Source organism: Bos indicus x Bos taurus, chromosome 13 (genome assembly GCF_003369695.1).
Source record: "Bos indicus x Bos taurus breed Angus x Brahman F1 hybrid chromosome 13, Bos_hybrid_MaternalHap_v2.0, whole genome shotgun sequence".
In the NCBI taxonomy this organism is placed as follows: Eukaryota; Metazoa; Chordata; class Mammalia; order Artiodactyla; family Bovidae; genus Bos; species Bos indicus x Bos taurus.
This window is the reverse complement of record NC_040088.1, coordinates 17814861-17834063: the sequence shown is the minus strand read 5'-3', so window position 1 is coordinate 17834063 and position 19203 is coordinate 17814861. Positions and strand designations below refer to the sequence as shown.

Here is a 19203-nt window from a genome sequence, read left to right as displayed (position 1 = left end):
CCGCATGGGATTTTCTCTAGTTGTGGTGCACAGGCTTCTCATTGCAGTGGCTTCTCTTGTTGCGGAGCACAGGTTCTAGGGTGCTCAGGCTTCAGAGGTTGCAGCTTCTGGCTCTAGAGCACAGGCTCAATAGTTGTGGAGGCTCACAGGCTTAGCTGTTGCACAGCATGTGGGATCCCCCTGGATCAGGGATTGAACCTGCGTCTCCTGCATTGGCAGCGGATTCTTTACCACTGAGCCACGAGGGAATCCCCATGCTTGGTAATTCTTATTCAACACCAGAAACTGTATATGAAAACTACAGAAATAACTTGAGACTCGGGATGATTTTTTTTTTTTTTTAAGAATGATTTTCTATTCTTCAAGAATGGATTTACTCTTACAGACAATAGCATAGGGCGAAACCAACTTAATCCAATATGAGATTCAGCTGATTCAGAGCTGGGTTTTGTGACAGCTTGGGGTATTTCCAAGCCCCTCCTTCTTGGCAGACACTGAGCTCCAATTTTTGTCTTGCCCCCATCTTAAGACGGCTGGAAGCTTTGCTCAACTTAAGGTGCTTTCCCCCAAGTCCTGTCTGCCTTGTAGCTCCGAATTCCAGTTTTGGTCTGTCTCCCTGTCCCTGTGGAACTACCACAAGCTCTGCCCAGCTTCTGAGACTCTCAGCCACCACTTCGTCTTTGGAGCACTCAGCTTTTTGCTGCCTATAAACTTGGGAGGCGCCTTGGGATAACAGACTATCAGACTCACCTGGTTATAGTTTCCCTTCTCACTAAAACCTTAGCCTCTCAAATTCTGGCTGCTTTGGTAATTTTTTAATGCCTTGAAAGAGATATTTTGTTGTTTTGAGTATCTTATTTAGTTTTTTTTGTGGGTTTTTTTTTTAAGTTCAGTTTATCTGATAGTAATTGGTTTTTCATAGCCAGAATCAGAAGTTATTAGAATTTTCTAATACTGAATCTGTCTTATAGTACCAGAATAAACCCAGCTGAGTTATATTACTTTAGTACATTGTTGCACTTTTGTTAATATCTGATTTAATAATTTTGCCTTTATTCTTGATAATTTGGCTGGTAGTTTTCCCTTCTTATCCGTGTCTTATTTTAGTACCAAGGTTCTCTAAGCATAAAATGAGATGGGGTGGTTCTTCTAGTCATAGCCTAAGTCATGATCACTCTGAAGAAATTTCTTTTCTTCCATTTCCTCTGTCCTTTTAGAACTCTAACGGATGTATGTTAAGTTTCCCTCTCTCTTCCATGTCTCTCAGTCAGTATCAGTTCAGTTGCTCAGTCGTGTCCAACTCTTTGTGACCCCATGGACTGCGGCATGGCAGGCCTCCCTGTCTAACACCAACCCCTGGAGTCCACCCAAACCCATGTCCATCTCATTGGTGATGCCATCCAACCATCTCATCCTCTCATCCCCTTCTCCTCCCGCCTTCAATCTTTCCCAGCATCAGGGTCTTTTCCAATGAGTCAGTTCTTTGCATCAGGTGGCCAGAGTATTGGAGCTTCAGCTTCAGTCCTTCCAATGAATATTCAGGACTGACTTCCTTTAGGATTGACTGGTTGGATCTCCTTGCAGTCCAAGGGACTCTCTCAAGAGTCTTCTCAACACCACAGTTCAAAAGCATCAATTCTTTGGCACTCTCTCAGTCACTTTCTTTTAAATAGTCTCTTCATTATAATATACCTACTTGCTGCTTCTTTTTTTTTTTTTTTAAGTATTTATTTTATTTTGCTGCACCAGGTCTGGGTTGCCACATGTGGGATCCAGCTCCCTGACCAGGTATCAAGTCCAAGCCCCTGCATTGGGAGCACAGAGTCTTGGCCACTGGAACTACCAGAGAAGTCCTCTAGTTGCTTCTTCTATTTCTTAAAAAAATAAGGTACCTAAGTGCAGTCTTATGATGAGGAATTCTTCAAAAGGGACTTCTTTTATTCCCATTCTACTTTAGACCAAGCCAGGTACATACACCCACTGCTGCTGCTGCTGCTAAGTCGCTTCAGTCATGTCTGACTCTGTGTGACCCCATGGACAGCAGCCCACCAGGCTCCCTCATCCCTGGGATTCTCCAGGCAAGAACACTGGAGTGGGTTGCCATTGCCTTCTCCAATGCATGAAAGTGAAAGTGAAGACGCTCAGTCGTGTCTGACTCTTAGCGACCCCATGGACTGCAGCCAACCAGGCTCCTCCGTCCATGGCATTTTCCAGGCAAGAGTACCGGAGTGGGGTGCCATTGCCTTCTCCAACATACACCCACTACCTGCAGTTATTCCTGGCAGCTTTAAGATGTCCATCTAGCAGTGTAAGGGTTTTACACCGGGAGCTTTTCCACTCCTGTCCACTCATCCTTGCTGGTTTTCATTACGGTTTATTCTTTGTGCTGTGACCATCATGACCCTGGTTTCTGTGATGCCTGATTTTTCTCTTGCAGTAGTTCCAGAGCTCATGTCTTACCTCCTTCCATGCTCTTAAATCTCTTTTCAGAGCACCTCAATCTCTGCTTTGAACTACCGTTTAAATATCTGTGGCTACATGTCACACTTCTCATCTGTTCTCTGGCAACAACTTCCTGGTAAACACTTATCTGCCATTTGCTGCTCCTATACTATGTTGAGCTCCTGCATGGGCTCCTTTGTAAACTAATTTCTAAATGAGGTGAAATTCCTCCTAGATAAGCTGTTTTAAGTAGACTATTATGGGGGAGGAGGCAGGAGGGTGTCCCAGGCTGGCAGGAGCTCCTCAGCATGGCGACGGGTGCAGTGCGTCCTTCAGCCTGGTCTTCTCTCCAGGACACCAGAGGGCAGTTACCAGGCAGTGTTGTCGCCCCCTGCCCCCCACCCTCGGTGCTGAATCAGGTTCAGGGAAGCTCCTGTTGCAGTCCACACCCCTTTTTATTTCAAACAAGAGATTATTGGTTCTCCTCTCAAGTTATGCTACTTTTAAGAACTCAAAACTGTCACCTTTATCTGAGCCCTTCAACTGCAAGAACCCCCCCTGTGTGGCTGTCGCTGCACATTGACACTTCCTCATATACCGTGCTCTGGAGCTCCACCAGGAGACAGTGTGCGTTTTGATTTATGTACTGTTTTGCTTTTCAGTGATTTCTAAGGGGGTTAGGAGATAGTATTGTCTTCCTGTTACTTTATTATTTTGATGACATACTTTATTATTTTGATGACATACAACATAATTAATTTTTTTACTTTAGAAAAAAAAATATTTGACTGCGTCAGGCCCCAGTTGTGGCCTGGGGGAGCTTTTACTGCAGTACACAGGCTCTTTGTTGCAGCCTGTAGGCTTCTCTTTCGTTGTGGCGTGTGGCTCGTGGGATCTTAGTTCCCTGACCAAGGATCAAATGCGCACCCCCTGCATTGGAAGTGTGGAGTCTTAACCACTGTACACCAGGAAAGTCTCCCCTGCCACTTTAAAAACAGAAATCGCACTAAAAGACTTCAGTCTGGTATTCCTGGGCTGAACACTTCATGGTTAACGCTGCTCTTTGCTCTTAAGGCTTGTGTGTTCCTAATGCAAGTGGCCCATTCTTGTCGTGTCCTATCTTTTCTCAGGGCTCCTGAAATTAGCTGTGTCATTTTCTGTGTGTGTTTACTCTCAGGAAGAATTTGAATATATATAACAGGGGTTATCTTTTCCTTGAAGGTTTTGTAAAACCTCACCTATAAAACTATATAGGCCTGGTTCCTTTTTCTAGAGAAGATTTTTAACTCCTGCTTCAGTTATTTTAAACAATTATTGGTCTAATCAGATTTTCTATTTCCTGTTGAGCCTATAGTAGTAATTTGTTTCCCTGAAAAGTTTTTTTCCATTTAAACTCAGTTTTCCGATTTATTGCTGTGAAATATCCTTAGCAACTAGTGGGTTAATTACTGTGTAAATAAAATGAAGACTGGCTGCCATCACCACATGATGACTGGTATCCTGAGGTGATGGGGAGGGAGGTGAAACCAGACCTTGTGCTCTGCTCAGCCTTTCTCCCCCTTCTCTCTCAGTCTTAGGGAAAGTCCTCAGTGCTGTGGGCAGTGCCCAGCTACTGATGTCGCAGAAATTCCAGCAGTTCCGGGGCCTCTGTGAGCAAAACTTGGTAAGTGTGACTCTTCTTCCTCCACAGTGGGGGCTGGATTAGCCTCCGAGCCGCTGTGGCCTCCTCCCTGACATGGCGAAGGCCCTGCCCCCTCAGCCATCGGAAGGATGACACTGCACGTGTCGGTGCCCCCACCAGAAAAGGGCCGGGGTGCTCCTTTCAGGTCTTTAACACCTTCTGAAATAGAAACGTGAGCTCTGTGTAAAAACAGACAGTCAAGGTAAGAACTAAAGAAATAACCACCATTAGGCTTGGTGGGTCTCCCTTCTCCGTCACCCTCACCTGTCCGGCGGCAGCTCTTCCTGTGGGGAGCCTCTTTCCATCCGGCCAGGGCTGGGGCACAACGGCCAGTGTTTGTCTCTAGGACCAGTAGGGGTTTGGGGGTTCACTGAGGAAGTCATGAGGAGTGTGTTAGCTGAGAACAGAATGATGGGAGGGCACCCCCATGGGTCTGTAATCACACCAACCTGGGAGTGATGCTGCCTCCTCCCTATGAGACGAGACGAGTCGCCCGCCAGCCACACAGTAGGCCCCGAGGGCCTTCCTCACCAGAGCCCGGCAGAGGTGGCGAAGGCTTCGTTACCATGTGCATGAGAACCCACGCAGGGTCAGGAGACCATACTTGGGATGGGGTGCAAGACAAACCCCCCTGCCCTGCTGGCCCCACTGACCCACCTCTGTCCCACAGAACCCTGATGCCAACCCACGTCCAACAGCCCAGGACCTGGCAGGGTTCTGGGACCTGCTCCAGCTGTCCATCGAGGACATCAGCATGAAGTTTGATGAACTCTACCACCTCAAGGCCAACAGCTGGCAGCTGGTGGAGACCCCCGAGAAGAGGAAGGTGAGCATGGAGCAGTGCGGAGGGGAAGTCCAGGGACAAATTCCTGGTCGGCAATAACGCTGCCCACATCGGTCAGTGCTGCTTGGCTCCCTTCTCCGTGTGTCGTCTCTGAGCTGGGGGCTCACGTCCATCAGTGTGTGGGGTCCATGCTCAGCGCTCGTCCAGCATGCCGCTGGTTCTGTGTAGTTGAGGCTGCCCCTGAAGCATGCCTTCCTGCCCTGCATGTTCGGAAAATGGGACTCCGGGAGACACATGCCCTCAGCCTGGAGCGCTAGTGTAGTCACAGCTGTTGGAACGTCAGAGGCAGAAAAATGGTCCTCCTCCTAGGACCACGCTGCCAGGAGTCCAGGGGTCTGGACCGGATTCTGCCTCCCAGGCCGGCCTCGTCCCTGAGGCCCGGGCTTCCATCTGTGAAACAGTGGTGCCCAGTGACCCCTTCGGTTATTGGGTACTGGACTGTGGCCCTTGTGAGTTCTGATCCCCTAGAATAGCACGTGCAATGTGATCTGGGAGTCGGAGGCCCTGAATTTAAATCCCATCTCTCGCTGTGTGATTCCTGCGTGAGTTTTGGGCTCTCAGTGGTTCCAAGCAGGGGTGGGAAGAGGTGGTCTGTCTGTCCCCTCCTCCTAGAACTCTAGGATTGTGAGCTTGCTGTTTGCTCCTCTGCCTCGTGCTCTTCCCACCATCATCGCTTCTTGTGGCTTCCTGGTTCCAAATGTGTGTTGCTTGTGCCCGATGCAGGGGAGCTGGGGTGGAGACTCCAGCTGCCAGCATATGGTGGGTGGTAGTGCCGCCACATACACGGTGGCGCCTTTATTTTATTTTTCTTCCCTCCTCACTGTCTCACTAAAGGAAGAGAAGAAAGCACCCCCTCCGGTCCCAAAGAAGCCAGCCAAATCGAAGCCGGCAGTGAGCCGCGACAAGGCCTCTGATGCTGGGGACAGGCAGCGGCAGGAGGCCCGCAAGAGACTCCTGGCGGCCAAGCGGGCGGCTTCCGTGCGGCAGAACTCAGCCACAGAGAGCGCGGACAGCATCGAGATTTATGTCCCTGAGGCCCAGACCCGGCTCTGAGACCAGGAAGCAAGCAGTTTTAAATCATTAAACAAAAACCACAAACTAAATGCAAATGGAACAAAATTTTCTCAACCTTTAGTATGGTCATTCTGTCTAGAGACCCTGAGCCAACTTTCAAATTGACGCATCCAAGGGCTCACGATTTGGCTTCTTTGGGTCCCTCCAAGCTTTAGGTTATGGAGACTTCACACACACACAAAAATCAACAAAAACATGAAACTAGGAAACTTTTTTTTCTCCTCTTGCTGGCCACGGCGGACTAGATAGATGGACTTCGGCAACTCCCCGGCCCAGCCTCCAGACCACGGTCTTTTTACTCGTTCTGTCTAATGAGAGCTTAAACTAGCCTGTTTACAAGATGACCACAGCCCAGGGCCAGCCTTGGGCGCCTGCCATGCCCTTCCTTCTCCCGGCTACCCAGCTCTGACCGTGGAGTTCTCATCCTTACGTTTCTCTTTGCCCTTCAGAGCTCACACAGGGGTCACCATCCCGACGCTCGGCTTTCTGGTTCTCAGCCCTTTGTGTGGTTGAGCCCAGAGGACAGAGAGATGGACACGCGTCCCCTCCCCCACCAAGTGCTCACACACAGTCACACACGCGCGTGCACACGATTGCAGGTTCCTCCCAGCAGAAGCGGCCCTCCCACGCGCTGCAGCCTCCGGTCTCACCTTTCCGAGACCGGGAGGAGGGCTGAGGTCTTGGAGGTGGGGGGGGGGGGGAGGGCGGGGTGAGATAAAAACCACAGCTACCACACTCCAGACTCCCGCCTTTTTCTCTCTCCAGCCCCTTCCTTCCTTCAGCAAAAATGTATGACTCAGAGTGACTTGCTGGGGCCACTCAGGAGAGGGCCCCTGTGCTCCAGGGGTGGTGTGCCCTGGCCGAGCCCATGTACAGCGCCCGAGGGGCGGGCGGCCGTGTCTGTACGTACGTGTACATATGCACATAGGCCTTAGAGTGTATATTTACCAGTCGCCCCTCTGCTCACCCGTGCCCACCAGCGCCGCCGCGGGCTCTCGGGGCACCTGGCAGGAGGCGGGTGTGTGAATAGCATATATTTTTACATGTACTATATCTAGGTGTGTGTACAAGTGTGTGTAAAAATATATACCTTGTGTGTAAGCAGCCCTCCCCCCCCCCTTTTTTTTTTGACTCTCGCCTGCCCCCCACCATGGGCCCATCTGCCCAGCCTCTGAGTTTTTCTATTTTTTCACCCCAATCATCCTTCTCTCTCCCCAGCGCCACTCCCAGCCCCACTCCCAGGGTGTCATGAGCCCTGCGCTGCAATGGTCCAGGCCTGCAGGGTGAGGGGAGGGTGGGCAGGGGGCAGGGAGAAGGTGAGGCCGGCCCGCAGCGAGCTCTGTGCACGAGGCTGCGCGCTCCAGTGGCCACGGCTATGGTATTGGGGCTGTCCTCTGTCCAGCACCCACCGCAGGGGGCCTGGGTGAACTGCGGGCCTGCTCTAGGGCCCATTCCAGCTTGGCCGCCGTCTGTGACCTTGGGCAAGTCACTTGACCTCTGTGTGCCTCAACTTCCTCCTCTGTAAAATGGGGACAGTCCCCGCCCCTCCCTACCTCACAGGCATGTTGTGAGAATAAATGAGGTAATGTGTACCAAGGGCTCATGGTGTTATTGCGGTGGGGTGGGCCAGGCTGGCATGAGGTGGGTGGAGTGGACACCCCAGGAGGCAGCCAGACCCCTCCCAGGTGGCAGGGGTCTCTTTGGAGACAGGTGGTCGAGGGCAAACTGCAATTCCAGCTAAAACACCAGCTCTGTGACGCTGGGCAAGAACACTAAGCTCTGGATTCCCTTATCTGGAAGCTGAGTGTGTAACATCTGCCTGACCAGCTTCCTTGAAGAAATAAAGGCTTAGGAAGTTGCTATATGGTGGGACTTCCCTTGTAGTCCAGTGGTTAACACTACACGTTTCCAATGAGGGGTTGTGGCTTTGATCCCCAGTTGGGGAACTAAAGTCCCACATGCCACGTGACACAGCTAAAAAATGTTGTTTAAAAAGTTGCTATACCAGAGCCAGGATGGGCCACCCTTGCTGACAGGTGGTGCCCACGCCAGACCCCGACCCTGCATGCACTTCACCCAGGATGGGGCACTCGGTACCCCCAACAGCCGTCTCCACCCAGACAGTTACACGCCCTGGATGTGCTTCCTGAGCACCCACCCTGCCAGGCCCATGGCCTGGCAGGTCACTCGCAGAACTCACACTCCGGTGGGGGAGACACAGAGCGTGTCCCAAGTGAGCGCCAGCCCGTGGCAGACAGTAGAGAAGGCGCTGCAGCGCAGTGAGGCCATGGGAACCCTGAAGGCACTGCTCAGGCTGGCCTGGGCAGCAGCCTCTGGTCAGGGCAAGGGACAGGGGTGCTCACCGGCTTCAGGGGCGGGTGTGGCAATGGGGAGACCACGGGAAAGTGCATTCTAGGCAGAAGGAACAGGAAGTAATGATGTCTGGAGGTAAGAATATGTGTTATAGAAGGTTCCTGGATTAACACACCATTGTAAATACAACACTGTAAATCAATTCTACTTCCCAATAAACATTTTTAAAAAAGAAGGTTCTTGGGCCCAACTAAGCTACAGATACCTGGTCTCCTCCCTTGGCCCAACCCAGCTGAGGTGCTGGTTGACCTCAGACCCAAAGGAACTAGCTTCCCAGGAACTTTGTTCGGGCTGCCCTGCCCTCCCCAGCGGGGCCGTCTGTGAGCTTATCTGAAGGCACTGGGCCGGACCCCCTTCCCGAGGAGCAGGGTGCCCTCATGTCTAGATCCTGGTAGTGGCGGCTGAGCATCCAGTGACCACGGCTGGCTCAGATTAACTCCTGGGGCTGCCTGGACCTAGCCCCACCCTGAGACATAGCCAAGAGTGACTTGAGGGTAAGTGAACAAGTTTCAGGTGGCCTGGGCACTGAGCTGGATGCTCAGAACCAGAAGCCTGGAGGAATATAGGAGCTGCTCCCACTGGCTCTGACCAATCAGCAGCCAAGCTTTATGCCAGCCCAGCCTCGGGGCACCGGGAGGACCCTCACCTCTTCAGAGCCTGAGTGTGTCTGCTGCAGCAGGGGTGAGGCCTTGTGGGTCAGACCAGGGAGAGCCCTGCACACCCCGTGTCAGAGCATGAGCTGGGCGGGGAGGAGGGACACACCTGATGTGCTGAATCTGGGCCCCTGCTCCCAGCCCTCCTGGTGCAGCACAGGAGAGGCCCGCCTCCCCAGACTGAAAGGAGCATTTCATGTCTTTACTCAGAATCACCAACTGGCAAGATTTTGCCGTATTTGCATTGTTCCTTTCTGGGACATAAACATCTCCCTCACCTCAAGCATTTAAACAGAAGCTGCACACACCATGCTGGCTCACTCCAAACACACCAGGTGACGCCTAAGAACACGGACACTCCTTCCCACGTGAGCACGTGCCGTGTGCTGTATGCTCAGTCACTTCAGTCGTGTCCGATTCCTCGAGACCCCATGGACTGCAGCCTGCCAGACTCCTCTGTCCATGGTGATTCTCTAGGCAAGAATACTGGAGTGGGTTGCCATTGCCTGCTCCAGGGATCTTCCAGGTCCAGGGATCAAACCCACGTCTCCTGCATCTCCTGCATTGCAGCGGATTCTTTGCCACTAGCGCCACCTGGGAAGCCCAGTACCACTGTTACCCGCTTAATTTAACCACCGAGTGGCCCTCAGGCACCTCCCTTACCCAGGACAGCACTGAGGCCTTAACACCAGCTAAAGTGGGGGTCTCCAGACGGCCCGCAACAGCCTCCACGGCTCTTCCTTCATATCCAGCCAGGATCCAAAGCAGGACTGTTCACTGCTCTCACGTCATCGTGTCTCTTTACTCCCACTGAATCAAAAACAGTTTCCCCACTTTTTTTTTCATGACCCTGACATTTTTAAAATACCCAGGCGTCTTGCAGAGTGTTACATAATTTGGATTTCCGTTTCCTCATGATGAGACTCAGATTGAGCATGGCTTAGATGATGTCCCCTTCCTGCACTCTGTTCTATCAGGGAGGCTTTTTTCTCTTCATGGACAGGCAGCTTCCCAGGGGACCTGAGAATCCTTGGCGTCTGCGTTTCCAGAGCACAACCCTTGAGGGAACAGAAAGGGCCAAGCCCTCTGAGCCAGAGACCACGAGGACCCCAGATGAACAGAGATGAGAAGCTCCCATCACCACCAGCCCTGGAGCGGGGCTGATAAGAGAAATGTAAAGTGAAGTTGGGGGACTTTCCTGGTGCTCCAGTGGTTAAGAATCTGCCACGCAATGCAGGGGACATGGGTGTGATCCCTGGTCAGGGAACTAAGATCCCACATGCCACTGAAGCCTGTACAACGAGGATCCTGCGTGCCATAACTGAGACCTGACGTAGCCAGATAAATATTTTTTAAAAATAAAATGAAGTAGGGCGTCTGCTACCCACCTGAATCTGGCTGATCTGAAAAATCAACGCAGTCCTCACTGCCCTTTCCATATGGCAGCCAAGGGACTCCTTAGAAGCACCCCCTCCATTCCCTCAAAAGTCCCCCTCTGATCAGGACCCTTTGCACACTTCCTGGTACCAGTGGGAGAAAATCCAGCCTCCTCACCTTGGCCTTGGAGGCCTCTGCCCATCTTTCTAGGTGCACCGCCCATGGGAGCACATCCCTTGCCCTCTGCCTTCCAGCTAGCCAGCGTTTCTGCAGGGAAACCCTCCCAAAACACCTCAGCCAGGCCAGGCTGGTGCAAACCTCCTGCTCTACATTCAGAGCGCAAGAGTGATGTCCTTTATTGCTGTCACCGGTGCTTAGATCTGTGAGATTACAAATAAATACAGTATCGGTCTCCCTCAGGGAGACAGATGGGCTCCCCGAGGGCAGGAATAGAGTGTTTTTTCACTGGTCTTGGTGCCTGGCATCAGGAAATATTTCTTAAATGAACGACTTTGTTGGGGAGCACAGGGGCAGGACTTCCCAAAGAAGGTAGTATTTGAGCTGGGCTTTGAAGGATGAGCAGGACTTCTCCGGGCTGCGGCAGTGAAGGGCACAGCAAGCAGGGGCAGACAGGTAGGACTGTGCTGCTGCTCGGGGAAGGGGTGCACCGGACAAGCCTTGAATGCCAGGTTAAGTCCAAGAGCTTTTACCAGCTTTGAACAGAGCAAGATCATTTCCTTTCATAGAACCCAGTTTCCCTTAAGACACGCGCCCCCAGTCCCAGCCTCCATGGAGGCATGGGACTCTGGTGACCCAGTCAGCACCTGAGTTTGTCCCCAAAACAGGTCAGGGGACCAGGCCTGGAGAAGTTCTGTGACCAAGAGGGGATGTGGGCCCTTGGAGCCCCTCAACTGCTAATGGCTTTAACTCCTATAGACTGACAACTCCTACATCTAAATCTACAACCTGAACCTTTCCTGAACTTTACACTTCCTACTCACCATCTCCACTTAGATGTCTAACAGGTAATCTCAAAGTTAACATGTCCACCAACTAGTAAATGGAAACGAGAAGGGTTAGAAAAATCACCATCTGGGGACTTTCCTGGTGGGTCAGTGACCTGGATTCAATCCCTGGTCCACGAGTTAAGATCCCACATGCCTCGGGGCCGCTGAGCCCATGGCTGCAACTACTGGGCCTGTGCTCTAGAGCCCGCGAGCCACGAGAGAAGTCACTGCAAAGCGAAGCCATCGCAATGAAAGGTCCTCGCGTTGCAACTAGAGGGTAGCCCCCACTTGCCACAACTGGAGAAAAGCCCGTGTACAGCAATGAAGACCCAGTACAGCCAAAAATAAGTAAATAAATAAAAAATTTAAAAATCCACAGAATAATCATGAGGAAGCACCAAGTAACTGACCCAGACTCTCCGAAAATGTTAGTCTGTGAAAGACACAGAAAAGCTCAGGGACAGATGGACTTCCCTGGTGGTCCAGTGGTTAAGAATCCACCTGCCAATGCAGTAGACACAGGTTTGATCTCTGGTCCAGGAAGATTCCACATGCCATGAGGCAACTAGGTCCATGTGCCACAACCAGCCCGCTCATGCCCTAGAACCCATGCTCTGCAACTAGAGAAGCCGCTGCAATGAGAAATCCGTGCACCGCAACTAGAGAACAGCCCCGGCTCGCCACAACTGGAGAAAGCCTGCACAGAGCAACGAAGACCCAGCAGAGCCAAAACAAAGCTAACGGACAGATTAAAAACCTTGCAATCAATGCAGAAAAAAAATTCGATAAAACTCAACACCCTTTCATGATAAAGAATGCATGACAAATCAGAACTTCTTCAAGCCGACCCTTGAGGAGGGAACATCCCCCCGCCCCCCAAAATCCACATGTTTTATGGTGAAAGACTGAAAGCTTTCCCCTCAAGATCAGGAACAAAGATGAAGAGTTTGACTCTCGCCACTTCTATTCAACACTGCACAGTTGGTTCCAGCCAGGGCGTTTAGGCAAGAATGAGCTTCGAATGAGTAAGTGAATGAAGGAACGGATGGCATCCAAATTGGAAAGAAAGAAGTTAAACTACCTCTATCTGCAGATAACATGATCTCTCATATAGAAAATCCTGACAGGACTTCCCTGGTGGTCCGGTGGCTAAGATTCCGTGCTCCCAAGACAGGGGGCCCAGGTTCCACCTCTGGTTGAGAAAGTAAGACCCCACATACCATGTGATGTGGCCAAAAAAGAACAAATTTACAAAGAATGAAGCACTGATACATGTTATAACATACATGGAATTTGAAAACATTATGCTAAGTGAAAGAAGCCACATATTATATCCATTTACATTTCCAGAGTAAACAAATCAAGAGACAGAAGGCAGATTAGTGTTTGCCAGGGGATGGGGGGAGGGGAGGAGAGGAGTGACTGCTGATGAGTATGCAGTTTCTTTGGAGGTGATGCTGGTAGAGAATCTGCCTGCAGTGTGGGAGACCTGGGTTCGATCCCTGGGTTGGGAAGATCCCCTGGAGAAGGGAAAGGCTATCCACTTCAGTATTCTGGCCTGGAGAATTCCACGGACTGTATAGTTCATGGGGTTGCAAAGAGTCAGACACGACTGAGCGACTTTCACTTTCACTTTGGGGGTGATGAAATGTTCTGGAGTTACACGGTGGTGACGGATGTATAATTTGTGAGTTTTTTTTTTTTCAATTTTGTGAGTTTTAAAATTACTGAATTGTACCCTTGAAAAGAATGAATTTTATGGTACATAAATTATATAAGTTTTAAAAATGATCTTAAACAGAGAGGTCCATAGAATGGGAAAGCATTTTTGCAAATCACGTATCTGATAAGGGATTAGTATCCAGAATATATAGAGAACTCTTATAACTCAACAACAAAAAAAGCAAACAACCTGATTTTTTAAGAAGCTTTTTGGGTTGTTTTTTTTTTTTTTTGGCCGCACTGCACATCATATGGGACATTGTTTCCCTGACCAAGGATCGAACCCAGGCCCACCCAGCAATGAAAGTGCCGAGTCCTAACCACTGGACCTCCAGGGAGTTCCCTAAATGGGCAAAGAATCTGAATAGACACTTCTCCAAAGAAGATACACAAGTGGTTGATAAGCACAAGAAAAGATGCTTAACATCAGTTATTGTGGAAAGACAAATCAAAACCACAATGAGACAGCACTTCCGGCTCATTAGGATGACTAGTTAGCAAAAAGAAAAAGAAAAAATAACAGAAAATGAAAAGTGTTGGCAAGGATGTAGAGAAATTAGAATTAGTGAACTCTTGGTGGGAATGCAGAACAGTATAGCTATGATGGGAGACAGTATGGCATTCCCGCCCCGCAAATAAACAAACTGAAAACAGAGTCACCACGTAATCCTTCAATTTTGCTTCTGGATATATACCCTAAAAAAAAAAAAATCAAAAGCAGGGACTCAAAAAGATACTTGTATTACACCCATATTAAGAGCAGTATTCTTCACAATAACCAAAAGACACAAATGTCCGTGGACATGAATGGAGAAGCAAGACTGTGGTCTTTCCACACAATGGAACACTATTTAACCTTAAAAAGGAAGAAAATTCTGACATATGCTGCCAGATGGATGAACCCCGAAGAAACTACGCCAAGTGAAATCAACCAGTCACAAAAGGACAAGCACTATGTGCCTCCATTTACATGAGTTTCCCAGAGGAGTCGAATTCACAGTCGGGACGGGAAGGGCGGTTGCCCAGCAGGTGAGGGAAAAGGACAGGCAATGGCTGTTTACTGGGCTACAGAATCTAAGCTGAGGAAGATGAAATGCTTCTGGAGATGGAGAGTGGTGACAGTCATACAATGATGTGAATGTACTTAATGCCACTATACACTCAAATTGGTTAAAATGGTAAATTCTGCTATTTTACCACACACACAAAATCACTGCAGATGGTTGACTGCAGCCATGAAATTAAAACACGCTTGCTCCTTAGAAGAAAAGTTATGACCAACCTAGACAGCATCTTAAAAAGCAGAGACATTACTTTGCCAACAAAGGTCCATCTAGTCAAAGTTATGGTTTTTCCAGTGGTCATGTATGGATGTGAGAGTTGGACTATAAAGAAAGCTGAGCACCAAAGAATTGATGCTTTTGAACTGTGGTCTTGGAAAAGACTCTTGAGAGTCTCTTGGACTGCAAGGAGATTCCACTAGTCCATCCTAAAGAAAATCAGTCCTGAATATTCATTGGAAGGGCTGATGCTGAAACTCCAATACTTTGGCCACCTAATGCAAACAACTGATTCATTTGAAAAGACCCTGATGCTGGGAAAGATTGAAGACAGGTGGAGAAGGGGACAACAGAGGATGAGATGGTTGGATGGCATCACTGACTCAATGGACATGAGTTTGAGTAAACTCCGGGAGCTGGTGATGGACAGGGAGGCCTGGCGTGCTGCAGTCCATGGGGTTGCAAAGAGTCGGACACGACTGAGCGACTGAACCGAACTGAACCCCCCAGCCAAACACACACACACACACACACAGAGGAGGATCAAAGAAATATGACAACCTTGGATTAGCTGTTGGACCAGAAAAACATTTTTTTGTAAAGAACATTATTGGGATAATTGGCAAAACTTGAATATGGACTGTTAGACAATAGTATTAAATTGATGTTAAAATGTTCCTGATTTTTACAAAGATATGTTACCAAGTCCAAGCTCATTCTGCTCGCCACATGACAGGCCTATGAATCCAAAAGAAGAGGTATTGAGGCAAGGAATATGACTTTATTTGGAAAGCCAGCAGGCCGAGAAGATGGCAGATTAATGTCTCAAAATAACCATCTTTCTCAGGGGTCTGGATTCCAGGTTCTTTTGTAGAACCAAAAAGAGAAGGGGTGAGGAAGTAAAGTGAAAAGACAGAACAGAGAGGGAGAGGCTGCGGGAAGTAAAGTGAAAGGGCCATCAGTCTTGCAAAACATGTCTGGGAATGGCCAGCTGTGTTACAGGGGATGTGTTAATCTCTTCTTTTCACAGGTGGGCAGGGTCAGATTATCTCCTTGTGAACTGAACAAAGGTGCTTTAGTTTAACAGTCAGGCAGAGGAGCAGGGTCCTTTGAGGCAGGCCAGCACATATGATTATAATAACAGCAATGAAAAGCAAGTCATAGAAACAGTTCTACAAGAGTGCATGGGTACAATGTGGGGAATATAGCCAATATTTTATGGTAACTACGGTGGCTCAGACAGTAAAGCGTCTGTCTACAATGCGGGAGACCTGGGTTCGAGCCCTGGGTTGGGAAGATCCTCTGGAGAAGGAAACGGCAACCCACTCCAGTACTATTGCCTGGAAAATCCCACGGACAGAGGAGCCTGGTAGGCTACAGTCTATGGGGTCGCAAAGAGTCGGATACGACTGAGCAATTTCACTTTCATAAGTGGAATATAACCTTCAAAAATTGTGAACTATTAGATTGTATACCTATAACTTATATAATATGTACATCAACTATATTTCAATTTTTTACTTTTCCCTGGTTTTAATCATTGCATTATGGATATGTAATACTTTCCTTCTTAGGAGATACTCACTGAGGTATTTCAGTGTAAAAGGGCTTGATCTGTGCAAGTTACTCTCAAATGGTTTGGGAGGAAAATTCACACACACACACACACACACACACACACACACACAGAAGAGAATCTAAGAAAGCCAAATGGTAACAAGTACAGACTCTGGATGAAGGTATACAGGAACTCTCCGTATAGTTCTTATAACTTTATCCTAAATTTGAAACTATTTCAAAATAAAGTTTTTAAAATGTAGTAAGTTTTAAATATGTCCAAAACAGAACTTCTGATTCCTCACCAAACCTGCTCCTTCCATAGACTCAGCTTAGACAACGTCAGCTCTTTCCAGCTGCTCAGACTGAAACCGGTATTTGGTGTCACTTCCAGGGCTCTGAAGAGCTCCAGTACCATAGTTCTTTATGTCTCAGTGCAGAGAAGAATTCGGTGACAGCGGAGTGGTAGATGAGAAGTGGTTTATTAGAATAGGATGCCTGTGAGGCTTGCAAGTGGACAGGTGAGGAATGCCACACCCGAGAACTTACTGGGCTACAGTTTTACAATCAAAGGATAAGTGGGGAGGGGGAGAAGACCTTCTTTGTCTTCCTTGAGTAGACATGATGTTTTCATCATTAGTTCATCCTCCGGGTTGTACAGGGAAGTTTTCTAGTCCCTGTGTGGTCAACTAGGTCCACAAACTATTTTTTTTATGTGCAGAGAGCATGTCCTAGAGGTCAGTAACTCACCTGCTCACTGGGCAATATGTAGGGCTCATGCCACAGTTTTTTTTATTGTTGTGGGGCATGTCTCATGCTTCTGTTGCATGGTTTTGTTGCTAAGCAAGCCTGCTTGGTTCTGTGGTTAAGCAAACCTGCTTTCTCGAGTAACCATTAACTTACAGGGGTCTCCCATATTTTTCTACTTACAATCCCCTACTGCGATTAACTACTTAATCACCTTGGAATCTTCACACACACACATTAATCACCTTGGAATCTTCACAGACACACACCAATCCACGTGAAAATCCTACCAGATGCAACTTCAAAATATGTCCAGAATCCCATCATTTCTCCCACTGCCAGCTCACTAGTCTGGACACCTCATCCTGCTCAATAGCTCCTCACTGATCTCCCTGCTCCCTGCCGCTGCTCCCCCCCACCCCCCACTCCAAGAGGGATTCAGTTAAAACATAAGCCAGATCATGCCACCCTTTGCTCAGAACTCTCTGAGGTCTTACAGAGGTCTACCAGTGTAAGCAGGTAAGTGAAGAGGTCCCTGGAGAAAGAGAAGCAGAAATGGCTTTTCTTGACACAAGGGAAGCCATTCTGGCCTAAGCCATTTTATGATCTAAGCCTGGCCACAAAACTTGCCCTTGAACAGTTCTCAGTAATGAATGATCTTAAGGGAACAATAGCATGCAGAAAAGAGGCAGTCAAACAATACATCGGCGATAAAGTGCAGTCTCAGTTCCTCCTCAAGGGATTATGCATAACAATTCACCTCTGAGTACTGCAGGAACTACAGTCCCCACCCAGGTAGAGGAAGGGATGAGGACACTGACCCTTTCGACTTCAATCAACTGAAGTTTGGACTCTTAGTCAACCCTGGCCCCAAATCTATGAGGAATTCTTCATGAATATGCACATACCCTTAGCTTAAAAGTGAAAGCGAAAGTTGCTGAGTGTCCAACTCTGTGACCCTATGGATTATACAGTCCATGGAATTCTCCAGGCCAGAATACTGGAGTGGTAGCTGTTCCCTTTTCCAGGGGATCTTCCCAGCCCAGGGATCAAACCCAGGTCTCCCGCATTGCAGGCGGATTCTTCACCAGCTGAGCCTCCCCCAGTTTTGCTGTTCAGGGAGACAGTGCTTTGGGAGATTCCCCGTGCTCTCTTTATTGACTACAGGAAATAATATTTCCCTCCTCCTCCTATCTTTGGCTTGGCAGTGTCTACTGGTTCAACACCCACCAAAAGGCAAACCCAGTTTTGGAGTAACACAAGGATCCCCGGGCCTAGGTCCCTACTGCTTCTCAGACCTCCTCTCCCAGCCCCGGTCCGTCAGTGACACTGACCAGGAGCTGGACAAGCGCCCCCTACAGGGCTTCTGTCTCAGATGTTCACTGGGCCGGGCTCACTCCCTCACCTCCTTCCTGGGGGGCAGCCCCTACCTCTCCTTTGCTCTCTCTCCCCTCACCTCCTTTTATTTTCCTTCAAGGCATTTGTTTCTACCCTCCAAGCTGTGTAGCTACTTGTTTATGACATTTCTCTCCACAAGAACAAAGCTTCCTGAGCGCAATCACTATAGTTCACTGCTATTTCCCCAGCATTCAAGCACCGTGCCAGACAGGTGTCAGTTAATATTTACCAAGCAAGTAACTGGATGTCGAAAACGTTCCCTCGGGAATGGAACGTCTGAGTTGGATCAAAGGGAAGGAGAGAAAGCGCAGGCAGGAGTCAGAGTGGGAGCTGATGGGTAAGCTGGGCCATCAGGGGTCACAATGATGGACAGGGCCTGATGGCGAAGGCAGAGAGGGATGCGTCTGTCCTCCCAGCCCCCATCCTCTGACTCAGGCCAACAAGAGAGGGATTTGGGGGTGCAGCCCCACTGCTAAGGATGCTCCGGGGGTCCCCCGGTCCCAGCTCTCGCTGGCTCCCCAGGGCCTCCGTGGGTCTTCCTGGCCGCTAATTCTCACCACCACACTCCCCTTTTGCAGGTGAGGACTTGGAGAGTGACTTGGCCCAAGGCCCTTGGGCGCCCCACCCCAGCAGGAACCTGTGAGTACAGCAGATCCACTCTGACACGGCTCTTCTCTGGGAGTGGAAAAAAGCCGTACTTGGCCTGGTGGAAAGAAGCTCTCCCCGGGGAATAGGCCGGGGCGCGGGCTCTGGGGGAATGGTGGGGGTGGGGTCTGAGGGCTGGAGGCCCCCCCGGAGGTCCGGCGGCCTCGCTAGAGAGGAAGGACCGGCCCAGACAGACCCCCTTCCCCGGGCTGTCCAGGCCCCCCAACTCGCCCCCGACACCTCCCCCAGCCCACCATGGGGAAGGCCCTCGCAGACTGGGGGGTTCACCCGGGAACACCCCACCTCCCAGGCCCGTGGGTCGCGGCCAAATAAGGCCGGGCTGCCGTGGCCCCGCCCCTGCCCGCCGCCGCACATTCTTCTGCCTTGTAAGGCCCGGCGCCGC

General features: G+C 49.7%; 1 protein-coding gene across 10 annotated transcripts in view; it reads left to right on the top strand.

Annotated features, from left to right (window-relative positions):
• DLGAP4 (DLG associated protein 4) overlaps positions 1-7633 on the top strand; it is a 201853-nt gene extending 194220 nt beyond the window's left edge. For 8 of the 10 annotated variants that reach the window (XM_027558626.1, XM_027558627.1, XM_027558625.1 and 5 more), the window contains 3 exons: positions 4014-4105; positions 4794-4949; positions 5802-7633. In XM_027558626.1, coding sequence (XP_027414427.1) covers positions 4014-4105; positions 4794-4949; positions 5802-6020 — 467 coding nt within the window. In that variant the 3' untranslated portion in view covers positions 6021-7633. Of the gene's footprint in view, positions 1-4013; positions 4106-4793; positions 5021-5790 lie in introns of all 10 variants that reach the window. The other 2 variants (XM_027558628.1, XM_027558629.1) reach the window with 2 other exon arrangements.
• Positions 7634-19203: the final 11570 nt, after the last annotated feature.